Raw genomic sequence first — 23,880 nt, forward strand, 5'->3', positions numbered from 1 at the left:
GTTCTTCGAGTTCGCCAGAATCTTCTGGGCTTCGATTTCGATTCGATTCTGAGTTAGGGTTTCGATTCTGAGTTGGTTTCGTTTGAGATAGGTTCTGAGTTTGGGTTTTGAAAAATGGAAGATGAAAGTGTGTTTTCTTAGGGTTGAAAAGGAAACTACCAAGTGACTTTCTATTTTCTCTGATTTTGTTTTTAAAATATTGTTATTTTTATGTTTTTTAATAAATGATGAAAATGATTTTAATTATAAAAGGGAAATAATGATGTGTTATATAAATACACATGTGTCAGGCGAAAAAAAAACAAAAAAAAAACATTTACACATGTGGCGCGCCACGGAACGCCACGTGAGCACCTGGAGTGTGCCAGATTCGACCAGGGGTGATTTCGACGAAATCTTCAAATTTCAGGGTCGGAATCTTAACAAAATTTTTTACAGGGGGGAAAACCGGAACTCGCCCAAATTACAGGAGGGGTAAAGACATATTAACCCTTCATTTTTTCTAGTAGTTGATATAATTAACCTTTCTTTTCTAACATTATGCTTTAGATAAAACTAAGACGATTTGTTTTTTACAAGGTTGTTTTTAGGTGAATATTTTTACTCTTTGCATTGGAAATAAGAATTTATAAAATAATTAATGATAAAACTAAATATATTTTGATACAAATATACATTAATTAAAAGTCTTTTAAATTTACCATTTATTGGAGTAGGTGGAGTAGACGAGTGAGACTTTTTTTTAGAAATTAGATATTCATATTCATGCAAGTTAATATATTACATCAAAAACAACATAAATGTCATGTCGTGAAAATGACAAAATGCCTACAAAAGCGACAAAATCAAAATCACATGAGTATTCATGCCTCCGATTTTTGATGGTCAAGTCATCGTTGGTTGAATCTGAAATTAGTCGTAGTTGATCTTTCAATATGAACGAACAAACATGATAATAAGAGACGAAAACAAAACTACACCGCACAAAACAACAATACCGAACTAAAACGACGAAACCACGAGATAAAAGGAAAATTTAAATAAAAGGACAAAAGCAATGTAAATGAGTGATTCCGAATAAAAAAATATATCCAAAACCACCATCAAAGAAAAAGAAATTAGAAAAAAGATAAAAATTTCTTTCATTAAAAAAACTAGAGGCGGCTCTATTAAAAATGTACGCACAGGTAATATGAATGAGACATTACTTTTTTTTTGGACTCCACTTGTGTAACATTGGAGGTTTTAATGTTATATAACATTGACGAATCAGGGTGTGCCACGTGGCACACCTTTTTTTTTTTGAAAAAAAAAAGACAAAAGAAAAGGAAACAACACGTGAGAGACTAGAAAGAGAGAAAAATCTCAAAAGTTCCAACCCTTTTCTTCTTCTTCCTCTTTCTCTTCAAAACAAAACCCAGCCACCATCATCATAAGATTTTCGTCCACCGCCGTCGCCTCCGCCTCCGCCACCGTTTTTGCAATTAAAGTACTGTGTTTCTGCTTTCATTTTGTATGTTGATAATGGTGATAATGATTCGATTAAATAGACAAGATTAATCATAATGAAACAAAAAATCTCAATTCAATATGTTCTAAAAAAGTTACAAACTTATATCAAAAGAATCTCAATTCATTATGTTCTACAACTATGCCTTCTATCAGCTTCAAATCTGCCTTTGTGCTGTCAAAGTCAAGTGGAAGTGTTTTAAGCAACCTTGTGCTTGTCTTTGTGATTATGTTTTGAAGCGGAAGGTAGAAGAAGAAAAGCGTTTGCCAGTTCGACGGCAGCGAATGCAGCGGCGGAGACGGCGGAGGCGGCGGACGAAAATCTTATTGTGATGGTGGCTGGGTTTTGATTTGAAGAGGAAGAGGAAGAAGAAGAAAATGGTTGGAGTTTTGAGATTTCTCTCTCTTTCTAGTCTCTCACGTGCTGTTTCCTTTTTTTGTCTTTTTTTTCAAAAAAAAAAAGGGGTGTGCCACGTGGCACACCCTGATTCGCCAATGTTATATAACATTAAAACACCCAATGTTACACAAGTGGAGTCCTTTTTTTTTAAGGGAATGTGAATGAGACGTTATTAGCATATGTTTATAGTGTGTGAATGTTTAGTGCTTCCATAAATGGGATGACCGTGCAACCAGGACCACAGATATGTTTCCATCAAGAGAAAGTGTTACTTACTTGGTTAAATGACACTGCAAATCTTAGCCATAGATTTGGAGGTTCAAAGTTCATTTAGTGTATATTTGGTTTCAATTTTGAGAGTGTCAAAATTGATTGGTGAGAAGTAGAATTGATTTTGCCCGTAGAAAGTTAGAATTTCTAGCTTTTAGCTTCTACTACAATGTCTTAAATTTATTGTTAACTCATTTTTATCTAAATATATCAAAACATAAAAAATTTATATTTAATTCACTTTTAATCAGAATCAATTTTACAAAATCAATTATCGCCGCGGCAGAACTAGAACCAAACACATGTGCCAGATGTAAATCTTTGTCTTCCATCTTTAACGGGAGCAGCATCCCTCACCTCACCCAAAATTATTTTATTAAAAAAGTACACTGCAAGTTAATGATAATTTAATAAGTTAAATGCAGGTGGAAACTTATCTTTTTTCGCCTCTAAGGATCGACCCTAGTTGGATTCATTGCTTGAACAAACTCCATGGTTGTTTCTCATCATTGTTTTCAGAGCAGAAGAAACTTAGCAAAGCTCTGAATAAACTTTACGATGTTAACTTGTCTCTAGACTCTAGAATCATAGTAACTACATATGATATTCTTCACCGAAGTAGACACGAAGCTCTAAGCTCTAAGTAAACTTTACGATATTTTTTTGAAGAAGCTTTGAAGAAGCTAAATTAGCCCACTTAAATTGACAGAACTTTACGATATTTTTTTGAAGAAGCTAAATTAGCCCACTTAAATTGACAGGTATCAGAGAGAATCGAACCTGAGACTTTGAGAAAGAGCACACTCATAGATACCAAGTCAATACCACTAAACCAACGTAAGTGGATTGTAAACTTTACGATGTTATGTTTATAATTGTATAATTTTTAGTGTATGACATCACTACAGCACATATTTCTTTGGACTACTCAAATAGTTATTTCATGATCTTGTTTAACTTTCTCTCAAAAAAAATTGATCTTGTTTAATTTATACTTTGATCTACGCAATCTCAATCCTATTTTAGTCCGTCTTAATTCTACCATATTTATAGTGAGATCCAGATGCAAAAGATTAATCCAATAACAAATGTAGGATCAAGTATGAGATTATATGACAGAAGGATCAAGTATTCTTGGTAAGTCAAAGTATTTCTCAACGGTGGCGTTTAACATTTATCAATGTATCACACTATTTTGGTACACAAAATGATCAAGATTAAGATAGATTAAGATAGTTAACTAAAACCGGCACAGGAATATCCCTTAAAACACTCTTGTCCAAGAATCTCTATGAAAATTATTTTGGAAATACCGACATCCAAAGTATTTGGACAAAGTGCCAACAGCAAAAGACAAGAATTGAAGAGATAAAAAAAAAGTGTATAGTGATGGCCAACCAGAGACTATTATTAACAACTCTACATCACAATGATGTCTCAGCTCTTGCTAAATTACAACACATCAAAATACTCCACACACTGACACACTAAAATAACAAATTTTTGAGGCAATAACTTTCGACAAGAGAAATGACACAATACAGAATAAATTAAAACAAAAATAAAAAGAATCAAACTAATGCCAAAGGTTTAGCCACTTGTTTTCTCCATCTTCTGATTCAACACTTCTGTACAATCTCATAAAAGACAATGCCTCCCACATGGACTAAGGTGTTTACCACTAGATGCAACCTTTTCTGTTTTTTTGTTCTTATCACATGCTCTTGTTGAGCTCAAAAAGATGCTGATCATCATTTTTTTATTCACCACCTGGCCACCACCAATAGTCCTTTTGAAAACCAACTGTACGCTCTTTTTGGTCGTTTTTGTCCTTATGAGAGGCATTGGTCCCCTCTACAAGTTTATTGTTGTGTTGTGTGAGGCAAGCTCACGAGACGATTTTGGACATATCCCTGCTAGATCTGTTGTATTTCATGTGACTCTTAACTAGTTGTCCAGCTGCAATTGCAGACATGAGTGATAGCTCGCCCGCGAGTACTGAACCGGCAACAATGGTGGCCAATAGCCTAGCATTTGCACCTGGAGATTCTGTGCTGGCGCCCTTAACACCAAGTAAATTAAGACAAGCTGACTGAGATGCAAGTTGTGTTCCCCCTCCCACAGTACCAACCTGAATTATTAAACAAAATCTAGCTAAGTATACAATAAAATGGAAGAAAATTGAAAAATAAAAGACCCTTTCAATTTAGCTCCCCTAAACTTGCTTATAAATATGCATTAACAATTTTTTTTTTTGAAAAAGAAAACCATGCTCGGTAGTTGGTTGTAGTAGTATACTAAAAATCAAGTTTTCTACTACATGTATGTTTGGCTAAAAATGCAAAAAGTTTAACATTTGCACTAAAGTGCAAATTTCAGATTATGTTTATTTAATTCCAAAGGGACCACTAATTTCTGTACCTCAATGGAAGGCATGGTGACAGAAATGTGAAGGTCCTTGCCATCATTCACGGGTTCCATCATGGTAATACAGTGAGAACTCTCAACATTCTGAGCAGGATCCTGACCAGTGGCTATGTAGACAGCAGAGACAATATTGCTAGCATGAGCATTGAACCCACCAAGAGCACCAGCAAGGGCTGATCCAGTTAGGTTCTTAAGCATGTTAAGCTCAACCAGTGCCTCCACACTAGTCTTCAACACTTTCTTCACCACCTCTTCCTTAATAACAGCCTCACACACCACAGACTTACCACGCCCTTCAATCCAGTTTACAGCTGCCGCTTTCTTGTCGGAACAGAAATTTCCTGCCATAACCAAACCAATAGTGTGCATGAAAACATTAGCAACTACTTTCAATTCAACCATAACAAGGAACGGTTCTAGGATTAATGGTATGAAGAAAAAAACATACAAACAAGCTCATGATTTACCTGAGATTCCAATGACATCCATGTCAGGGAAGTCACTCTGAAGAAAATCAAGGACATTTTGAACACCTTTTGACACCATGTTCATCCCCATGGCATCACCAGTACTGCAACGGAATCGAATGTACAAATTCTTGCCAGCAATTGTAGGCTGAATGCTCTGCAATCTAGCAAATCTGCTTGACCTGCACAAACCCATTAAATTGTTAATGAATGAATCAACAATAACACATACCCATTTTAAATGAACAACCCCAGTAATTATTAAAAACAGAAAGTGATCATAGTTCAAGAAATTGAATCCTATATGACCTCGTCCCTTCATAAATTGGATCCTATTGACCTTTCCATCTGCAACAACTCCAACGGCTAAAACCATTCTATAAACCTTTAGGTTAATCTAAGAACAAAGATTTTACGTGAGAAAACAACTGTTTGTCGAGGAGGATCCACGACTAATTGTAGATCCTCTCCATATTGTCCCTCTTTATCCCCTCTCCATGTTTGGACTGGTGGTGAGACTAACAATATCACGATGAGTGGCCATGATTTAACAAAATTTAGATTTTGGAGTTTCACAAAATCATGGGGTTGCCGTGACTTTGCCAAACTCGCGATCAATCCAAACATATTTTATCTCTTCTTCACATACTTTGATCCCTTGCAACGTTACTGGGCCGTTGGATCAAAGACATAAATTTTAAAATTTGAACCAACGGCCCTGCAACCCTTGCAGGGGATCCATTTAACCAACAAATCCCTCAACCTAATTTTCTACAAGATAAAATTCAAAAGTCCCTAAATCATTTCATATCTATGAAGCACAGATACGGAGACGGACATTGGACACGATACTGACATTGACGCACTGACACTGCTAATAATTTGAGAAAATCACATAGTTCAGTGTAATCATGTGTCAGTATCATGTCGGCGTCAGACATCAACGCGTGTTTGACACCATAACACGCCTAATCCAAGGAGTGTCCATGCTTCATAGTTTCGTATCAATTATATCAAATTAACATTAATTTCTTCACCTAATAATAACTCATGACCCAAAGAAAAATACTACTAAAAACAAAGTAAAATGAACAAAAAATGAGAAAAATTCATACTTGTTGAAAGTGACAGCAAGTGTATCAAAATTAAGCGGATCTTCCAAGAAAAACTTCAACTCAGCAGCTCTTTTCGCCGACGAAAACCTAACAACAGGTGCTCTAGTCATTCCATCTCTAAGCAACACAGAAGAAGCTCCACCAGAAACATGAATAGCTTTACACCCTCTATTGGTACTTGCAACAAGACACCCTTCAGTGGTAGCCATGGGAACAGTGTACTCAACTCCATCCAACAACAGTGGACCCGCAACACCAACCGGAATTTGAACAAACCCTATCGGCATTTCACAACATTGTCCCAATATCGAATCGTAATCGAAACCTTCCAACGGTAAACCTTCTAGAGATTTTCCAGTTATCGTTTGCACCGCTGAACGACGTATTGCCGCCGCTTTACGGCAGTCTGCTAGTCTAGATTCTAAGGAATACGACGGAATTGAACCGGTGACAACTGATTTTGCAATTTCCTCGTCTTCCGGTGTGAGATTCACCGGTGCAACAACTTCATAGATCTTCACCGGAGCTACAATTGGAGTTACCGTTGCCGGTGGTGGTTTTACGTCGGTGTCGACAAGTGCTGCTGGACACGGTCCTGGTTTTCGAGAGTCTTCTTTAGCGAGAATCTCTTCGTCGGAGAGATCGTCCGGGAAGGAAGTACGTGATCCGATACCGAAGAAACCTAGAAGGTAAACGGCGGAGGCTATAAGAGAAACGATGGCGGCGGTTTCAGAGACTGTGACGACATGAAGAGGAGTTTCCGTACGGATCTTCTCGCGCCAACGGTGGAGGAGAAAATACGCGACGGAGAAGAAAACACCGAAGAATACAGCGTTAGTGACGCAGAGAAAAACGGTCTGTGAAGTGAGGTTTTCTCCGGTGGTGGTGGTGGTAAGCTTCTGGGTTTTGAGGTTTTCACCGCCGGCGGGAGAACGTGGAGGAAGAGATTTAAGTCTCCGGCGAGCGTCCATTTTTTTTCCGACGAGATTTGAATCTACGAAAATGCAGAAACAAAAAACGAAGGAGAAAAATGGAAAGAAAACCCAGAAGCGAAAAACGAGGGAAAGGGATTTGAAAGTTTTTGTTTGATTGGTTGGAAAATGAGAGGGAGGGAGGAAAAATTGGAGAATGAACGAATGAGAGAAAATTAAAATTGTAACTTGCTTATAATGAAAAGATTGAATTAAAAAAGTTGTTGGCGCGTTCTTTTGTTGCCCACGCGTAAAGCGTGTCACCCTCGTTTCTCGCGCTTTATTTTCCTTTTTTTAATTCTTTGAAATTTTTGTCTATATTTGGAAAGAGGAGTGTTATTTGAACAACCATTTGGTTGAGAACTTTTGGTACAACCACAATTTACAAAGAAAAAGTTGATATTTACACGAAAAAGTTCATATTTACAAAGAAATTGGAAGTTTATGAGAGTAGCTTAGCAGGTGAGTTAGTAAGGGCCTGTTTGGTTTGGCTTCTGAGAAGCAATTCTAGCCCAAAATCAATTCTCTACAGTGTCAAAAGCAATTCTAGCCAAAAACAACGTGTTTGGTTCAGCTTTTCAGAATTGCTTTTGTCCTCCAAAAGCAATTCTCCATGAAGCTACAAATCCTAGCTTCTAGCTTTTCTAGAATCAATTCTCCTTGAACAACGTGTATAGGTTTGTATATTTTATTATTACAACATGTTATTTTACTTTATTGCCCTTTATCAATTCTCATTCTTTATCAATTCTCCTTTAGCTATGTCTATTTTAGTAATTATACATTCAAAAGCAATTCTACATAATTGCATCCAAACATAAATCATTTTGTTTAATCAATTCTACATAATTGTATCCAAACATAAATCAATTCTCTCAGAATCAATTCTGTCAGAATCAATTATATCAGAATCAATTCTCTCAGAATCAATTATATTCAAAGCTGAACCAAACGGACACTAAGTTAAGCTCAATCAAATCAAATACATCCCACGATCACGTTATAAATAAAAATCAACATTTTAAATTTATTTATTAAATGATGTATACGGCTAATAATAAAGATAATATACATTATTGATTAAATAAATATAATATTTAAATTTTTGTTTATAACAATGATCAAAATATCTTAATATTCATGTGGTGACATTGATGGAGATATTTTTTTCTTTTTTTGTGTCGATCCCTTATTTTTTAAGAGAAAATAACTCTATTAGTTTGAAGGTTGATGGAGAGATAAATAAAGTTTGGATTTAAATAAATTGATAGAGAAACATACAAATAATTGTGTCCCTTGTCTTCATCATAAGCAAAATATTTTTTAAAAAAAATTAATTGAAGAAATTATATACTATAATATAGATCAGATGCATTAATTATTCATTAAACTTAAAAAGTGACTTTTTTTTGTAATAAAAACCAAAAATGGTGTTTTGTAAAAGAAAAAAAAAAAGAAACGTTGTTTACAAAGATTCTTACAATGCCAATGAAGTTAAATACACATGTCATAGATAAAGAAAATGACAATAAACATTAAAATTCACTTAAATTAGTCTAGTGGTATTGGCTTGGGACGGTGTGTTCAACCTTCCAACTTATGGTAAGTAAGTGTTTACCGGCTGAACAAATGAACTAGTTCTGACTTCTGATTTCATTTGAACGTACATATTCAGACTGAACTCACTCTCCACGTGCAATAATCATGTTCAACCATGTATTCTTGCTTACGTCCTCGCACTTTCCACGTGATTCATTTTGCATGGTGATTCATGATGGTACTAATAATTGATGCATAGTACGTTATTTGAAAATTATTATTGTTACGAACTCGTATTCCATGCGGCTGCTAGAAAAATCATTAAATAATAGTATGTACCATAAAAAAACCATTAAATAATAACTCAGGCAGTCTATTTTAGACGTTTGATGAGATATGATTAATTAGGGATGACAATGAAGGGTGTTTACGCCTAATTTTATTTTTTTTAAAGTTGTTAGTCGAGTAGCCAACTAAAAACAATTGGATACGAGTGTAGCAGATCTTTCTCGTGTCTATTAAATCTCAAGAAGATCGTAGGAGTGTTAGAATCAATCATAGGTACATTTGTAATTGATAATTTAGCTACAAAAGTCTCGTGTTTTGTTTAATTGAACTAATGGATAATAATTATTTTTTCGGAGTATGATCAGAGACCAAAAAAATATATGGATCATGAAAGTGGAATGCCTGAAACAGCGAAAAGCCAAATCAAATGCGGGGCGCAATGTACGCCCATCAACGGACACCGACACATATACCATCCGCAAGAATAGTTTAAAACGATATTCATGGCAAGATTTCGTAGGCCGCGATGTTTGGCTAGTAGAATACAAGCTCGATCTGCCTATAAATATCCACGGTAAACATCACTTTACACATACACATTCAATCAAATCGATAATTTTCTCTCAATTTATTTTTATCTTTATCTTTATGATTTACAAATCAATGGATATAGTTTCTTCCTTAGTGTAATTGTTTGAAGAAAAAAGGAATCAAAGATGAGAGTTATTAGTTGAATCATCGACTAACTTTTAAGTTCGACAACAGAGTAAATAATGAATTTTGTTTTTGAAATTATAATTGTCGATCAATTTTGTTTATGAAATTTGCGAGATGACAAAAGCATCTCTCAAACTGAAGAATGTTCATTAAAATTCTATATTAAATTTTATTGATACAAGGTATGAGGTGACATGTTAACTGTATATGTGATACTATATGGATGTCACATTAATGCCGCATTTGGTCTTTCTAATAAAAGATAAATTTCAAAATAAGGTAAAATAGGTTTATGCATGAGTATACTTCTCTCTCGTTGAAGTTCAAACATGTTTGGATGGGGGAACATCTAAATATAAATCATTTTTATGCTTTCACTTGAAAATGTTTCTCAAAAACTAAGGATTAAAGTGAGAAGTATTATACCTCATCAAATCAAAATGATTCTTAAGACTAAAGTTGATTATGAAACAACATAACTATTTGAAACACCATAACTATTTGATAGGTGTCTTAAGTTGATTATGAAACAACATAACTATTTGACTCATATAATAGACATGACAATTTCAAACGCTAATCAATGTATGAAAGGTGATGGAGAAATCAATAAAAGATATTGGGTTAGAGAGCATATGTAGACGAGAAACAACTATATATGAACATATATTTTTATCTTGTTTTGAGAGTTTACTTCAACAAACAAAGAAGAGAGTCAACTCCCGACAAAGTTAGGTAAATAATAGTCCCCAAAAAATTTCTTAAAAAAAAAATAGTCCCCAAAATTTAGGTTACTGTAAAAGTCTTTAATCAAGACAAACTTCTTTTGAAAAACTTCATGCACCAACCAAAATTAATTATGCAACTCATACATTAGTAGATAGATATAAATATAACACATCACTACCAAAAAAGATATAACTATAACATATTGCTAACGAGTATCCTTATGGCATTGTTTAAGCACCTTAAATAGTATGTTTCGTAAAAATATAAGTAGTCATTGTATTGTAGATTGAAATATTTGACTTTTTTTTGAAAATAATTTACTTGATTTGTAATGCTTAAAGGATACCTCGAGTACACTCGTTAGCAAGACCCTTTCGGTAATCATATCCATCACCAAATACTCAAAATCATTTATCTAAACTTAATAAACACGTTTAGTATACATATATTTCATTAGTCATGTACAACAAACAAGCATACAATTTTTTTTTCAGAAACAAAGAGGTAACACATGAACTAGTTAAAAATTATTTTTTGGCAGTAAACAAACACAAATAGCTTCACTTTTTGTGTAGTAAACAAATACAGATAGTTAAAAATTCTTTTATAAGAAAATCTATTTAGAGTAGGGTTAATAGGTCTTTACCCCCTGTAATATAGGTCATTTCCGATTTCCCCCCTGTAATTTTTTTTTTTGATTTACCCCCTGTAAAAAAATTTGTTTTGATTTACCCCCCTAATAGGCCAAACAAAAACGAAAATTTCTTGAAAAAAAATTAAAATTGGTTTTTGTTTGGCCTATTAGGGGGGTAAATCAAAACAATTTTTTTTACAGGGAGGTAAATCCAAAAAAAAAATTTACAGAGGGAAAACCGGAAATGATCTATATTGCAGGGGGTAAAGACCTATTAACCCTAAAAAAAAACATGTAGATTTTTCTAACACAAAATCTATTATTTTTATAGTGTTCAATATTGTTTATATTGTTGTGAATGATTCCTCATATTTTTGTGGGTTATTCGTCCCATTGTTGTGCATTGTTACTATTCTAATGAGATTTAGCTAATTTTTTAATTTATAATCTAAACAATAATCTAAAATGGTAAAATAGTTTAAATGAAGGGTAAAAATGAAAGGGAAAAAAATCAAACCAAAAAATGTGTATATTTTGAGTAAAGATCTTTGTACAACTATTTGGTGATAATTTTTGTGACACCAATCTTTTTCTCTTTTCTTAAATGTCAAAAAAAAAGAAGAAGAGAGAAAGTAAGATCATAACTTGAATATAAGAGAGAGAGTTGTTCAAAAGTAGCCACAAAATTATTATACAAATATCATTTCTAATATACTTTACTAGCGGAAAGACGGGCACTATCGTGCCCGTCTGTCCGCTCTTTCAACTACGCTAACGCATGTGATTATTTTATTATTGTTTTTATAATTTTGATTAAATTTTAACATTATTTTTTGCTAACGTTTGTTACTAATATTTTTTTAGAGGATTTAAAATCCAATCTTTAACAATATTTTTTGCTCACTTTTGTTACTAATATTTTTTTAGAGGATTTAAAGTTCAATCTTTAACATTATTTTTTTATCACGTTTGTTACTAATCTTTTTTTAGAGGATTTAAAGTTCAATCTTTAACATTATTTTTTGCTCACGTTTGTTACTAATCTTTTTTTTTAGAGGATATAAAGTCCAATTTTAACATTATTTTTTGCTCACGTTTGTTACTGATCTTTTTTTAGAGGATTTAAAGTCCAATCTTTAACAATATTTTTTGTTCACATTTGTTACTAATATTTTTTTAGAGGATTTAAAGTCCAATCTTTAACAATATTTTTTGCTCTTGTAAAAAAAAACAATATTTTTTGCTCACGTTTGTTACTAATCTTTTTTTAGAGGATCTAAAGTACAATCTTTATTATTATTTTTTTCTCACGTTTGTTACTAATTTTTTTTTTTAGAGGATTTAAGTCCAATCTTTAACAATATTTTTTGCTCACGTTTTTTACAATTTATCAAAGGCTAAAGAAGAGTAATTTATATTAATAAAATAAAATAATAATATTAATAAAATAAAATAAAATAATAAAATAATATGGAAATACTGCTTTTTGTGTAAAGGATATGAAAATATTTGGCAATCTTTGACGGTTGTATTGAGGGGAACAACACATGTACACCATTTTTTTTTGAGTGAAACACAGATGTACAACATAAAAACGGCTGATAAAAAGGTAACATGAGTTTTTGTTTTGTGCTAGTTTTTGTGAGTTTGATATGTGGTTACGGAGGTAAAAGAGGGTTAACGGGGACGATTAGTGACATGGATCAGTAATCCACATGTTATTTTATAATTGGCTAACAGTAAGAACAGTTCATAAGGAAAGGAACTGTGTGTAACTTTTCTCCTTAAATTAAATTTATTGTTATATATTTGTTACATGTGTTATTTGTATTTAAAATTAAGGGTATTTTTGGAAAGAAAAGTCCAACCCAAAAGTGTGCTGAAAGACGTAGTTTTCTTTATATATAGTATATATATATTGTTATAAATAACATTGAATATTGATTATATTTTACGATGAAATATAATTTTTTTTTTGTTCTTATAAACAATAAAATAATGTTTTTTCTTATCAAATGATATTTTCTAAAATATAACAATCGATAAATAACTCTATATTTCATAAAAGGCTTTCTTGGATAGTTAAGCTTCTCGAGTACACCTTCTGATTTATTGATTGTTAATTTATTGATTTAAGGATGTAATGTGAATTTCTTGAACAGTTAAGCTTGTCGAGCACACCTTATGCCAAAGGAATTTTGTTTGGTTTCTTAACATAATTTTTTAGCCCTTTTTTTTTTAAAAAAATATTGATTTAAGGAGCAAGTGCAGAAGTTTACTTCAATTTGTGAGTCTTGCTATAAAATGTATAGGAAGAAGATGAATGTAGGAGAGAGATGTACCAAATGCCTTCCATTCCAATTTCCCTAACAAAGTTTAAATTTTATAATCTGACAAGTAGCTGGAATAGCTCAGTTGGTTAGAGCGTGTGGCTGTTAACCACAAGGTCGGAGGTTCAACCCCTCCTTCTAGCGATTCCTCTTTTTTTTTTTTTTTGTCATATAATAGCTAAAAACGACAGGCTTATTTGCGTTTCAACTTTAAACCAGTTTAGGCCCATTTTACAATTTTAACCTCTTAAACCTCACAGACACAAAAATCTTTCAAACATATATTAGGGCTTCCTCCGGCGACGGCGAACGGTTTCTCTCCCTCTACCGCGGTTGCGCCGCTGTCCACTACCACGCGCGAACAAACCTTTCTTCCTGGTGCGCGACCCACTCTCTTCCCTCTTCACATTGTTTTTCTTTCGAATCTCTATCTACAGGTTCGTTTTCTAACAGTCAACAAAGCAGTCACAGTGAATCTCCCTTTTTGTTTTGAATTAGGGTTTTTTGATTTTGGATTCTTTTATACGACTCTAATAGTGTTTAATTAATCAGTAGATTGATTGTGAAATTGGGATTATGAGTAATATATTTGTGTTGTGGAATCATTGATTAGCCAAATTGTGTTAGTTCCTTGTTTAATTCAATAATTATTAAAGTTATTAGCATCAAGTAGCAATGTCTAGAGAATTCAACCGAGCTCTATCAATATAATTGATGAAATTTGAAAACATGTTATTAGGATTAAGTCTATAATTAAAGTTATAATTATAATTATTAGGGAAATGTTAACGAGTGCCTCCGGGGCACTCTTTAAGGACCATATTTAGTAAGTATATTATAAAAATGTATGTAATTAATGTCTTGGAAATCGAAATGTTTGACTTTTTTAAAGAATAATTGCCTATTCTGGATAGCTTAAAGAGTGCCGGGGGCACTCGTTAACAAGACCCTAATTATTAATTAAATTAAATTCAAAAGTTTGAACCTCTGGTCCAGGGTCCTGGCAACGCTAGTGTAGCAGTTTAGGGTTTTACTATAATGCAATGTCACTGCCACCCGCGGTCAATATGAGCGGTGAAAGCGGCAAATAATCGCGGGAGAGAAACCATTTCACGGCTGCTTAGAATTTACATAGGGCCTAACTCATTAGCTGGTTAGAACTTATAGAGAAACCTTGAAAGCAGGTGGTCCAACAGATCTTGAATAGGCTCTGACTCTGTTGTCAATAGCAGCCGCGCCGACCGCTATAACGGAGCGGAAAAATCAGGACCACCGCACCAGGCCGCGTCGGTGCGTGTCAAAAGTGGAAAGCGGCCAAAGCGGACCTATAAATAGTAAAACAATAACTTGTACTAGTTGTATAAAATTGGTATTAGCCATTTTCGATTTTGCTATCCCTTTTAATTCATATTATGAATACTTCATGAAATTTTGAGTAATGTTTAAGGCATTTTAGTATTTCTTTTTGAATAGTATGGTATCTAGTATTAATTTATTAGCGGCCGCACCACCGAAATAGCGCCCGCTACGTGCCCCGCTCCCGCACCGCGCCAATTATTGAGTTGGCCGCGCCGCGCCGCATTTCCGCATTGACAACAGAGGGCTCTGATACATCTTAGATTTTATATAGGGCTTAACTTATCCCACAAAATCAGCTTGTGAGGTAAGGACTACCCCCACTTATAAAAACTTCTTCAAGCCATATAACTTCCAATGTGGGAATCTTAACACCTAACATAGATGCAGCCGCAAAACGCTTTCTCTCCTACGATCATTTGCCGCTTTCACAGCTGCAGGTTATTCACTCTTAACATTAGGGTTCACAATGCCTTTTTTTTTTTTTTAAAAAAAAAAAAAACAGTTTGTTATACCCTGTTTGTCCTCTGATATTTTTTCGTTTTAAGTTTTTAAAGGGTTGTCTGGTCATTATTTAACCATGTTGTCACCATCTAGTTTTCTACCGCTTCTGATTTTTAATTAGTATTTTTTTTTCTCAATTAGTAGTTAAACTATATTGAGTTTTGATTTGTTTTTTAAGACTAAGGTTTTGTGATTATTAATGTTAGTGACAAATTTAAAAAGTTAATTATAACTATTAAGTATGCTTACCCCTTTAATCATACATATTTTGCTATTTTTGAGTATTTATGTCTCTTGTTGGGATTTATGTTAGCTTGTTTACTATTTTTTAGTATTTGCAATAGCGCCTATATTAACACATATTGCCCATCTTATTTCATGTCTGTATGGTGTTTGATATAAGTTCTGAAATATGATTCATTTGTATAAGAGGTAGATAGTGGATATCAATAGAGTTAATCGTTAAATTGTCTATCCTTAACTTTTATGCCTGTATAGGTATCTTTATCTTTATTGCTTTGATTTATGGTGTCTAATTTATTATTTTGTTATGCTAAACTCGTAAAACATCTTGATTTCTTTGATTCTGTTGTGTTTATGCCTTTATGGCCACTTCTAAAAGATACAACAGTTTTGTTTTAATTTATTTTTATTGCCTCTAACTGCAGTCTCTGTCATGACATGGTATTTATAGTTCATACATTTCCCCCTTTTAAGGGTCCGTTTGTTACGGATTAAAATAAAAGTGATTTTGACATAAAATAATTTAGAGATTATTTTTTAGAGATTTTATGAAAAATCAGAATCTATTTTGTGTTTGTTTACCGTACTAAAAATCACTTTTTTTAAAAAAATAATTTAGTTTGTTTGGATACAGCTATATAAAAGCGATTTTTTTATTACAAAATTAGTTCAATCTTTAGATCCATATTTTCTCTCTCCTCTAAAAAAAAACCTATTTTTTGAAAAGCTGCTCTCAACAACTTCTCAATTGAAGCTGTTTTTAGATTTTTTTTAGATTCTGATTTTTTAAAAAATCTGTAACAAACGGATGCAATATTTTTAAAAGTGATTATTTTCTTTAAAAAAGTGATTTTTTCTTAAAAAAAGCTATAACAAACAGGCTCTAATTATGCTAAAAGACACTTTTTTGTGCGGCATAAAGGCAACAGTATTTGAATCATAAGAACTTGTATCTCACTTTGTTATTGAAGTTATATTGGTCAAAGCCAGAAATACTTTTTCTTATACTTGTATTTCTTCTGGATCTTAGTACTCTAACAGGGTTTAGGACCAATGTTCTATCTCAGTAAGATTGAGCATAAATTTGCCTTGCCTCCTCATCTTCTTGTTCGTCCCATTCGGGAAGCCATACAATCAGAGCTTGAGAGGCTTTTCTTAGATAAGGTTTTCTGTTGCTAACATTTTCATTTCCTTACGACCCGTTATATGTAATTTATTTAACTTATTTTGGATGGCTTCTTTTTGTGTTTCTGTAATCATGCTAGGTTATTCAAAACTTGGGCCTTTGCATATCTGTTTATGATATCACATCCATTGAAGGAGGGTCTATCTTCCCCGGTGCTGGTGCTCCGACTTACCAGGTATGAGTTTATCGGTTGGTTTTGTACTTTTCGTCCTATCATTGGGCCTGGATTCTACATAATGGGAATATGAGGTTGAATGTTGGCATTTAGTTCTTGTGAACTATTTTGCTACTCTTAACTGATTTGTTTAGTGATCTGAAGCGATCAGAAGAACGGCATCCGGCGAGCTGAAGTGTTGTGTTGAAATGGTGGGGGTACCTGCAAAAGGCACTCTGACGCTCAAGTCAGTATGAGAGCAAGATGAGGGAGTTTAGGGTGAATAGAATCATACCTTGGAGGACTGTAGAAGTCCTCAGTTATATGTTAGGATGTAGAATCCTTAGAGTGATGACGTAATAGCCATTAGGTTGAAGGTTACAGACGGCGGGGGTCTGTAACCGGCGAACATTGTACTTTGAATGTGAGCGAGGAGATGTTGCGTATTGAGGAAATTTTAAGATTTGCTCGGTGGTAGTAGCAGACAAGAGGCGTGTAGCATTTGAGCCTTGCAGGATTGGACCTAAGTTTTGGACTCCTGTTCGACAGTTGGGGAGCAGGCCAAAGATGTGTCATGGGTCCAAATTGGCTTCGGGGCCTTTGTTCGAAGTGAGTGTTGGCGAGGACAACCTTTTGGGCAGTCCAGTGCATTTAGCTTTACTTTAAACTTCATTAGAAGAAAAGTATCCCACTTGAAATTCATTCTTTACTTATGAAGTGCTCAACCATACAAGTGAATATGGGCAGAAATTATGGTACCATTCTATTATGTTATTGTTGGGTCACAAGGGGAGCTCGGGGGATCATCTACATTGGGATTAGAGCAACCAAACAAGTGAGTTGGACACCACACTTTAACCCAAAACCTTTTGGCATTGGGTTTATGGGTCCTCTCACTTTTGCTCAACCTCCACTTTTCTAAGCAATGTGGGACTTCTAACTCACACTTGCTACGCAACAGTTTTAACAAGATATTTGCTGGAATTTTCGTACCTACAAAAATTTTGTGCTTTCTTTTCTTTCATCATTACAATTTTCTGCTGTACTTGGCAATGTTATGTAGTTTGATGAAAGTTGCAGAAGGTTCCATGATTGCTTTTGACTATGCAATAACTGTATTCTGGAATTTCTGGCAGGTGGTATTTAATTTGATTATGTTTCGTCCATTCCCAGGGGAGATTATTTCTGCAAAAGTTATTTCACTTGATGCTGATGGCCTACGCTGTATGTATTCAATTATCAGCTGGTTCCTTGATTGTAATTATCTCTTGGCATATGTAGTTTTGCTCCACATATAAGTTGGGTACAATATTTTACACGATCAGTTGATTGAGCCCATCTTGTTGAAACAAAGCATAAGTTTTCTTTATACTACTTGTTAGGTATCCATTTTTAATTTAGTTTCTGATGAGAAGAATAAAATCTGTGGTTTGTACTTGCCCATACTACTGCTTTTTATCCCACTTTTATTGTAATAGATTCATTCAAAACTCAATGAATCAAATCAGTCAATGTTGAATCATTTAAACTCATATCCTGTCCAGGGTTTCTAGAGAAGAATGTGAGTGTGTGACCCTGCAAGTTGAATTGTCATCAGTCTAATTTTTGTGTTTTGTATTCATGTTCAGACAGTGACAATAACCTACTATATGCATCATATTACAGTGCTATCCAAAATCTGCATCCTCTAAAAATATCACTGGTTGTCTAACTTTGATGTATTTTATATTCCTTGCTTAGTAACTATGAATTTGTGATTGGCAGTATCCCTTGAATTCTTTGATGACATTTATATTCCTACTCATCACATGCCCTACCCAAGCCACTATGTATCAAAAAAGTAGGTGACACTGCTTCTATCCAATTTTACTTTTGGGTGAACTAAAAGCATAATACACGAGCATATCCACATAAATTTTTTTTCCGTACAAATTCCCTCTCATCATGATTGTATGTTGGTTAAATTACAGCAAGACAAGGAAATGGATTTGGGAGTATGCTGAAGTAAGTGCTGAGTTGAATATTGAGATTTCTGATGAGGTTAGACTCCTTTTCCTTTAATCTCAATTGTATGCTTGGACAACGAAGATGAAACAAAATTTTGTTTACCAACGTTGCAGATCAAATTCCAAGTTCAAAGTGTGAGTTACCCAACAATTCCAGTTGAGCAAGCAAAAGAATCAAAGCCATTTTCCCCAATGGTGGTCAATGTAAGTATATCTTGTTCCCCATTTTTGTCATCTACTTTCTTCATTAGCTTGATTCATGCATTTCTGTGATTATTTAAAACCCCAGAATATATATGGCTTTTTGAAATCGGATGCTAGGAGTTTATACTGTTTATTTTACTATTAATTAATAATTAATTATTATAGTTTTCCGATCGTGAATTTACTATAATTATTATAATTTTGGTTTAATCGAAGTTTTTAACATTTTTCTCTTGATGTTATATTCAGGATGGTTTATTTCATTTGTGATCTTAATAATTTGATTCAGATGTTATGTTTTCAATTTGTTTGGTTCATCAATTAAAAATTGATGATAAATTGTTGACTTGTTGTGATCTTCCATCTCTCTTTTATTCCCCACTAATCAATCCCTCTATTCTCTATTTTTATCTACACTCTCTTTTCCTGGTGGATGATCAACACCCTGATATCAATATTACATTCTTTTCACATCGTTTCCCCTTCTCCTATGCTTTTATGTCTCTCATATTTTAAAGCAGTCATAATTATAATCGCATATGTTGATTATGAACCGAAATCTCATTGATTGCATCATAAACAAACCAATTCAAGAAACTGTGTTTGAATTACTTGCCATATCAATATCTTTTGTATGGTGATTGAGTATTAAAGTCCTATAAACAAGCATTTTTAAAATATTAACAAGCATTGCACAGTGATGGATGATTGATTTATGTCTATTTTACAGGGATCATTAGATCGTGAAGGTTTGGGACCTGTTTCTTGGTGGCGATGAATTCATTCTCAGCTTTTATTCATTTTCAAGATTACGCTTAGAAGATATCAGTATTTTATGTTTTTGCTTCATCAAAAGAAAATTGGCTGGTTGTTTACTTATTAGGACAGAAGAAATTAATGGTTTGGTCATGTTCCTTTCGACCTCTCTTAAAAACATTGACTATTTAATTTAATTTTAATGGGAGATCATTGTTGACAGTTGACACTGTAGATACATTATATGCCATTATTCACAAATACTACAAGCTTATTCTATTACATGGTTAAACACTTTAAGCTTATTTGATTTCATGATTAAAATCCTATATATTGGATACAATATTGTTCATTTAAGGCATCTATGTTCTAATCAACATGAATATGCTTTCAGTTTGTCAAAAAATAAAAATGAATATGCTTCCAGATAAAGGATTCTGCAATGAAATTTTGGGCTGCATTTGGATTACATTGAGTTTTAGTGACATTGGGCTCTCGTCTAACCAATCATTATCTCATAAAAAATAATTTATTTTAATGATTCATTGATCATTCTCTCTAATTAAAATACACTAAAGTCTTCAATGTCACAAAAACTCAATGTCGCCCAAGTTGTTTTTCGAAATTTTGTTTTTCTCTCTCTCTTAAATCTCAAGCAAGCTTGTACAGATTTTATTAACATTCAATTAATTGATGCAAAATTATACTCCCTCTGTCTTTTTGTGTTCTCCTTGGAATAAGTTTCATGGAAAGATGTAAAAATAATTCTCATTGGTTAAAAATTATGGAGAAAATAAAAAGAGAAACAAATTGAATGCAACATGCATTTAATTTTATATTGGAAAAGATGATTTGTTTGAAAAAACACAATAATAACATAAAAATTGGTGTTTTTTGCTTATATTTTGATACAAAGAAAATGAGATTTTTTTGCTTATATTTTAGGACGGAGGGAGTATTAGCTAGAAATTCTAAAGTTCTAATTCCTTAATTGGCTCCAGCATATCTACGACCACACACTCCATTATTGACAAACTTACGAACCATAAGGATAGGAAATTAGAAAGAAAATGAAAAGTGGTACTCCCTCCTTCACATAATAACTGAGCCATTTGCATAAAAGAGTGTCCCAAAATAACTGAACCATTTCACTTTTCAATACAATATTAATTACTTTTTCCTATTTATAACTCTAATTATTATATAAATGGTTTTTCCTTCTGACTGACCATAGCCAGGTTCGATCAACTCCCAATATTCCATAGATTTGAGGAAATTTTCCATTAGCATGCTCCAATGATCATAGTGACCATCAAAACGTGGAATTACCGGTTGTACAAAACTCCCTTCTGTAGTCATTTTCTATGCAGCTGCAAAAATGTCAAAGGCTGCTGGTTTGATATATCAGGACCAATGGGGGATCTAATTCCAAATTGTTGAGAACCTTTATAAAAATGTTAGGAAACTCGAAGCAAAGAACACAACAATTAGACTAAATGACTCAGTTTTTATTAATAGCAATGTTGGCTTAAATAGCCATTCAACAAACGATGAAAAACAATAACAGAATGCAACCCAGTTAGCTAAAATAAAAGCTAGTGGTGAGTAGTGACAGGAAACAAATAAAAACAAATACAAATTAATTTCCTAAAGACCAAATCTTTTCCTATAAACTAGGATTTTATTCCAACAAAAAAATACTACTTTAGCTCCTTCAAGAAGGTTAGTAGTAGTGGTAGTAACTATGTTCCGATGACGTTGCTTTTTTATATTCTCTCCAAATTTCCTGTTAAATCTGTTAAGCGATTTACTTGTGTTTGCAAATAAATTTTGGGTGAGCTTGGTGTCAAGGAATCGGGTTAGACTCTTCAATGTTGGACCTTTGTATTGAATTCATCATCATGTTGGAGAAAGAAGAAGAAGGGCAATATATTCTTTAGAAAACAAGATAATAACTTAATCTGTTCTAATTTAACTACTGGGGTATTAAGGAGATTGGTATTAAACTAGAACAATATTCTAACCAAATGGTAATTCTTCCGTTTGGAGTTATAAACAATTAATTTCTTTTGTAGCCTTTGCTTGGAGTTTTCACCCTCAAGGTTTACGAGTCTAGCTAGTTTTTAGGATTTAATATTTATGAGTCTAGTTCTTTAGATTTTATATTTGATTGTCAAGTTGAATTTTATCAAGAGGTAGAGTAGAAGCATTTAGTTTTGCGTTACCAGTTTCAATTCAATTTTTGGCTAAAGGCAGGTTAGGACAAAGCAAGCATGTTTTTGGCTAATGAATAAGAACTGATCTATCATTCTTTTCATAAATCATAATTGACACATGTTCCATAGATTAAGACTGATGCATGGACTTCGTGTGTCTGCAACTTGTTTAAAAGTGATGAGATATCCAGTCCACATTTTAAGAGTAGAAAGGACATGTTATACAATATACTAACTTGTAAGACACTTCCTATAGTGAAAATCATAGCAGCCTCATTGGCTAATGTGGACCATTAAACGCAATTTTGTTTAGATTGGCAGGTGATTTTCTCCAATTCTGTTTTAATATTGTGGCATAGTGGTCAGATTATAGGTAAGTTGTGAATATTCATTTTTGGAAACATTGTTATTTTCAATTATAGGCTGGCATAGTTCCTTTTCAATTTATTGCCTGCGTTTTATAAGAATTGATATGCAGTAACATTTCAATGTCTTAAAATGTATAATTTTGATTATCTTCTTTGGTGGTTGTTAGACATGCGATTTAATAATCACTCACGCGCCTTAACTTTTCAGCGGAGCTGGTTCATTGAATTATATCACAGCCTTCCATGACCAAATGGTCTAAACCCTAGTTCTTGTTCTAGTTCATTAATGCAGGTTAATGAACTTTGGTGTTGTTCATCCTCAATGAGCTAAGCGATAGAATGTCAATACTAAATACTATATTTTTCATTTGATGCAGGTTATTATTTTCGCTGTACTGTATTGTAAACTGAAAAAAATTCCAAACTCAAATGATGGCAACCAAGAGAAATATGCAGCAAGGATTCTTGATTTTCTGAGCTCTAAGAGAAAAATAAAAACTATATTCATTCATTTACATGATTCATTAACGTGATGTAACTTTTGAATAGCTAGAGGACTCTTGTAAAATTGCCTGATTACTTTTGCATGTTCAGACATACGTATGTTAAACAAATTTTCACCGTGATTCAGAGGCTCTTGAATTGAGTTCCCAACATCATGGAGAGAGCTGTTTAAGTACAGTTGGGAAGGTGCAAATGAAAGTACCGATGCAAGGGTATGAACTATGAGCCATTGGTGTACGAATTTCACACTAAATCAAATAAGAAATGGTTTAGTATATCTTGTAGTACGAGTAGTATATTGTTCTCGGCACAAAATGGTATTGTAGACTTGTCTTGAAGGAAAGAGAAGCACTAGTACTATTGATATCCGAGTCACTAGTAAAAACTTAAGCTTAGTAAAATAAAAAAGAGATGTGTTATTTAAACAACGAGTTGTATAACAATTTATGGCGCAACTATAAATTTATAATAAAAGTATGTATTGACACAAAAATCAAATCAATAGAGAGAAAAAGTAAAACATAATGCGTTTTAGTGACTTTTGCGCGCTTGAAGTCACCACATCTTAATTCTTCACACTAATGGTTGGTCCTTGCCCCTATTTTTGATCGATCGTGCTGCCATGACTTTATCGCATTGAAAGTCACATGACTTTGGCGCACTAAAGTGTTTTTCACACAATTCATTTTATATGTCAAATACAAATGAATTTTTCACATCTGACTTTGCATTTCGTGTTTTAGAGAGTTTTGTCTCCTTGCCTCGGTTTCCACCATCCTTATGGTAAAAAGACATGACTTAAATCCATCTGAAAGTTTCTTAAGTGTTTTCTTTGCTTCGGATTGATCTACCATCATCTCATCCTAAATTTTTATGATAAAAAAAAACATAATAAATTTAAAATCATACAAATATTTCAATAAAAATATAAAAGTCAATTTTTTTTTCCTATACAATAAAAACTGCAAAAAAAAAAAAAAAAGATTT

At 33.3% G+C, this 23,880-nt stretch overlaps 2 protein-coding genes and 1 non-coding gene across 6 annotated transcripts; 2 read left to right on the forward strand and 1 right to left on the reverse strand.

Annotated features, from left to right (window-relative positions):
* Window positions 1-3,566: 3,566 nt before the first annotated feature.
* LOC146900502 (3-hydroxy-3-methylglutaryl-coenzyme A reductase 1-like) lies at window positions 3,567-7,326 on the reverse strand. The gene is made up of 4 exons (XM_085735097.1): window positions 6,189-7,326; window positions 5,074-5,255; window positions 4,601-4,947; window positions 3,567-4,310 (listed from the first exon to the last, which is right to left on the reverse strand). Exons 1-4 carry the CDS (start codon window positions 7,157-7,159, stop codon window positions 4,068-4,070), a joined length of 1,743 nt encoding a protein of 580 aa, XP_085591223.1. The 5' UTR covers window positions 7,160-7,326; the 3' UTR covers window positions 3,567-4,067.
* A 6,140-nt stretch (window positions 7,327-13,466) lies between these two features.
* Window positions 13,467-13,540, forward strand: TRNAN-GUU (transfer RNA asparagine (anticodon GUU)). Its single transcript has one exon. It is a non-coding gene; the product is annotated as a tRNA-Asn (tRNA).
* Window positions 13,541-13,645: 105 nt separating this feature from the next.
* On the forward strand, window positions 13,646-20,087 carry LOC146900504 (RNA polymerase Rpb7 N-terminal domain-containing protein). Of its 4 annotated transcripts, none has more exons than XM_085735099.1 (8): window positions 13,646-13,833; window positions 16,530-16,663; window positions 16,765-16,860; window positions 17,976-18,063; window positions 18,604-18,679; window positions 18,810-18,879; window positions 18,960-19,049; window positions 19,780-20,087. In XM_085735099.1, exons 2-8 carry the CDS (start codon window positions 16,553-16,555, stop codon window positions 19,825-19,827), a joined length of 579 nt encoding a protein of 192 aa, XP_085591225.1. In that variant the 5' UTR covers window positions 13,646-13,833; window positions 16,530-16,552; the 3' UTR covers window positions 19,828-20,087. The 4 variants fall into 4 exon arrangements, with proteins under 4 accessions (XP_085591225.1, XP_085591227.1, XP_085591224.1 ...); XM_085735101.1 differs by having other exon boundaries at window positions 16,541-16,663; XM_085735098.1 differs by having other exon boundaries at window positions 13,646-13,774.
* The last annotated feature ends 3,793 nt before the right edge of the window (window positions 20,088-23,880 follow it).

The sequence above is a fragment of the Medicago sativa genome, chromosome 8, assembly GCF_051527215.1.
Source record: "Medicago sativa cultivar Bolivia chromosome 8, Bolivia_mono, whole genome shotgun sequence".
NCBI classification, from domain to species: Eukaryota; Viridiplantae; Streptophyta; class Magnoliopsida; order Fabales; family Fabaceae; genus Medicago; species Medicago sativa.

What these genes read in the sequence shown, in the direction of transcription:
- LOC146900502 (XM_085735097.1), bottom strand. Translation starts at nt 7,159, where the DNA reads ATGGACGCTCGCCGGAGACTTAAATCTCTTCCTCCACGTTCTCCCGCC. An exon ending in CTTGCTGTCACTTTCAACAA is followed by an intron (nt 5,256 to 6,188) that starts GTATGAATTTTT and finishes GGGTTTGTGCAG; the next exon opens with GTCAAGCAGATTTGCTAGAT. An exon ending in TCACCATGCCTTCCATTGAG is followed by an intron (nt 4,311 to 4,600) that starts GTACAGAAATTA and finishes TTAATAATTCAG; the next exon opens with GTTGGTACTGTGGGAGGGGG.
- LOC146900504 (XM_085735099.1), top strand. Translation starts at nt 16,553, where the DNA reads ATGTTCTATCTCAGTAAGATTGAGCATAAATTTGCCTTGCCTCCTCAT. An exon ending in TGATGCTGATGGCCTACGCT is followed by an intron (nt 18,064 to 18,603) that starts GTATGTATTCAA and finishes TGTGATTGGCAG; the next exon opens with TATCCCTTGAATTCTTTGAT. An exon ending in TTTCCCCAATGGTGGTCAAT is followed by an intron (nt 19,050 to 19,779) that starts GTAAGTATATCT and finishes TCTATTTTACAG; the next exon opens with GGATCATTAGATCGTGAAGG.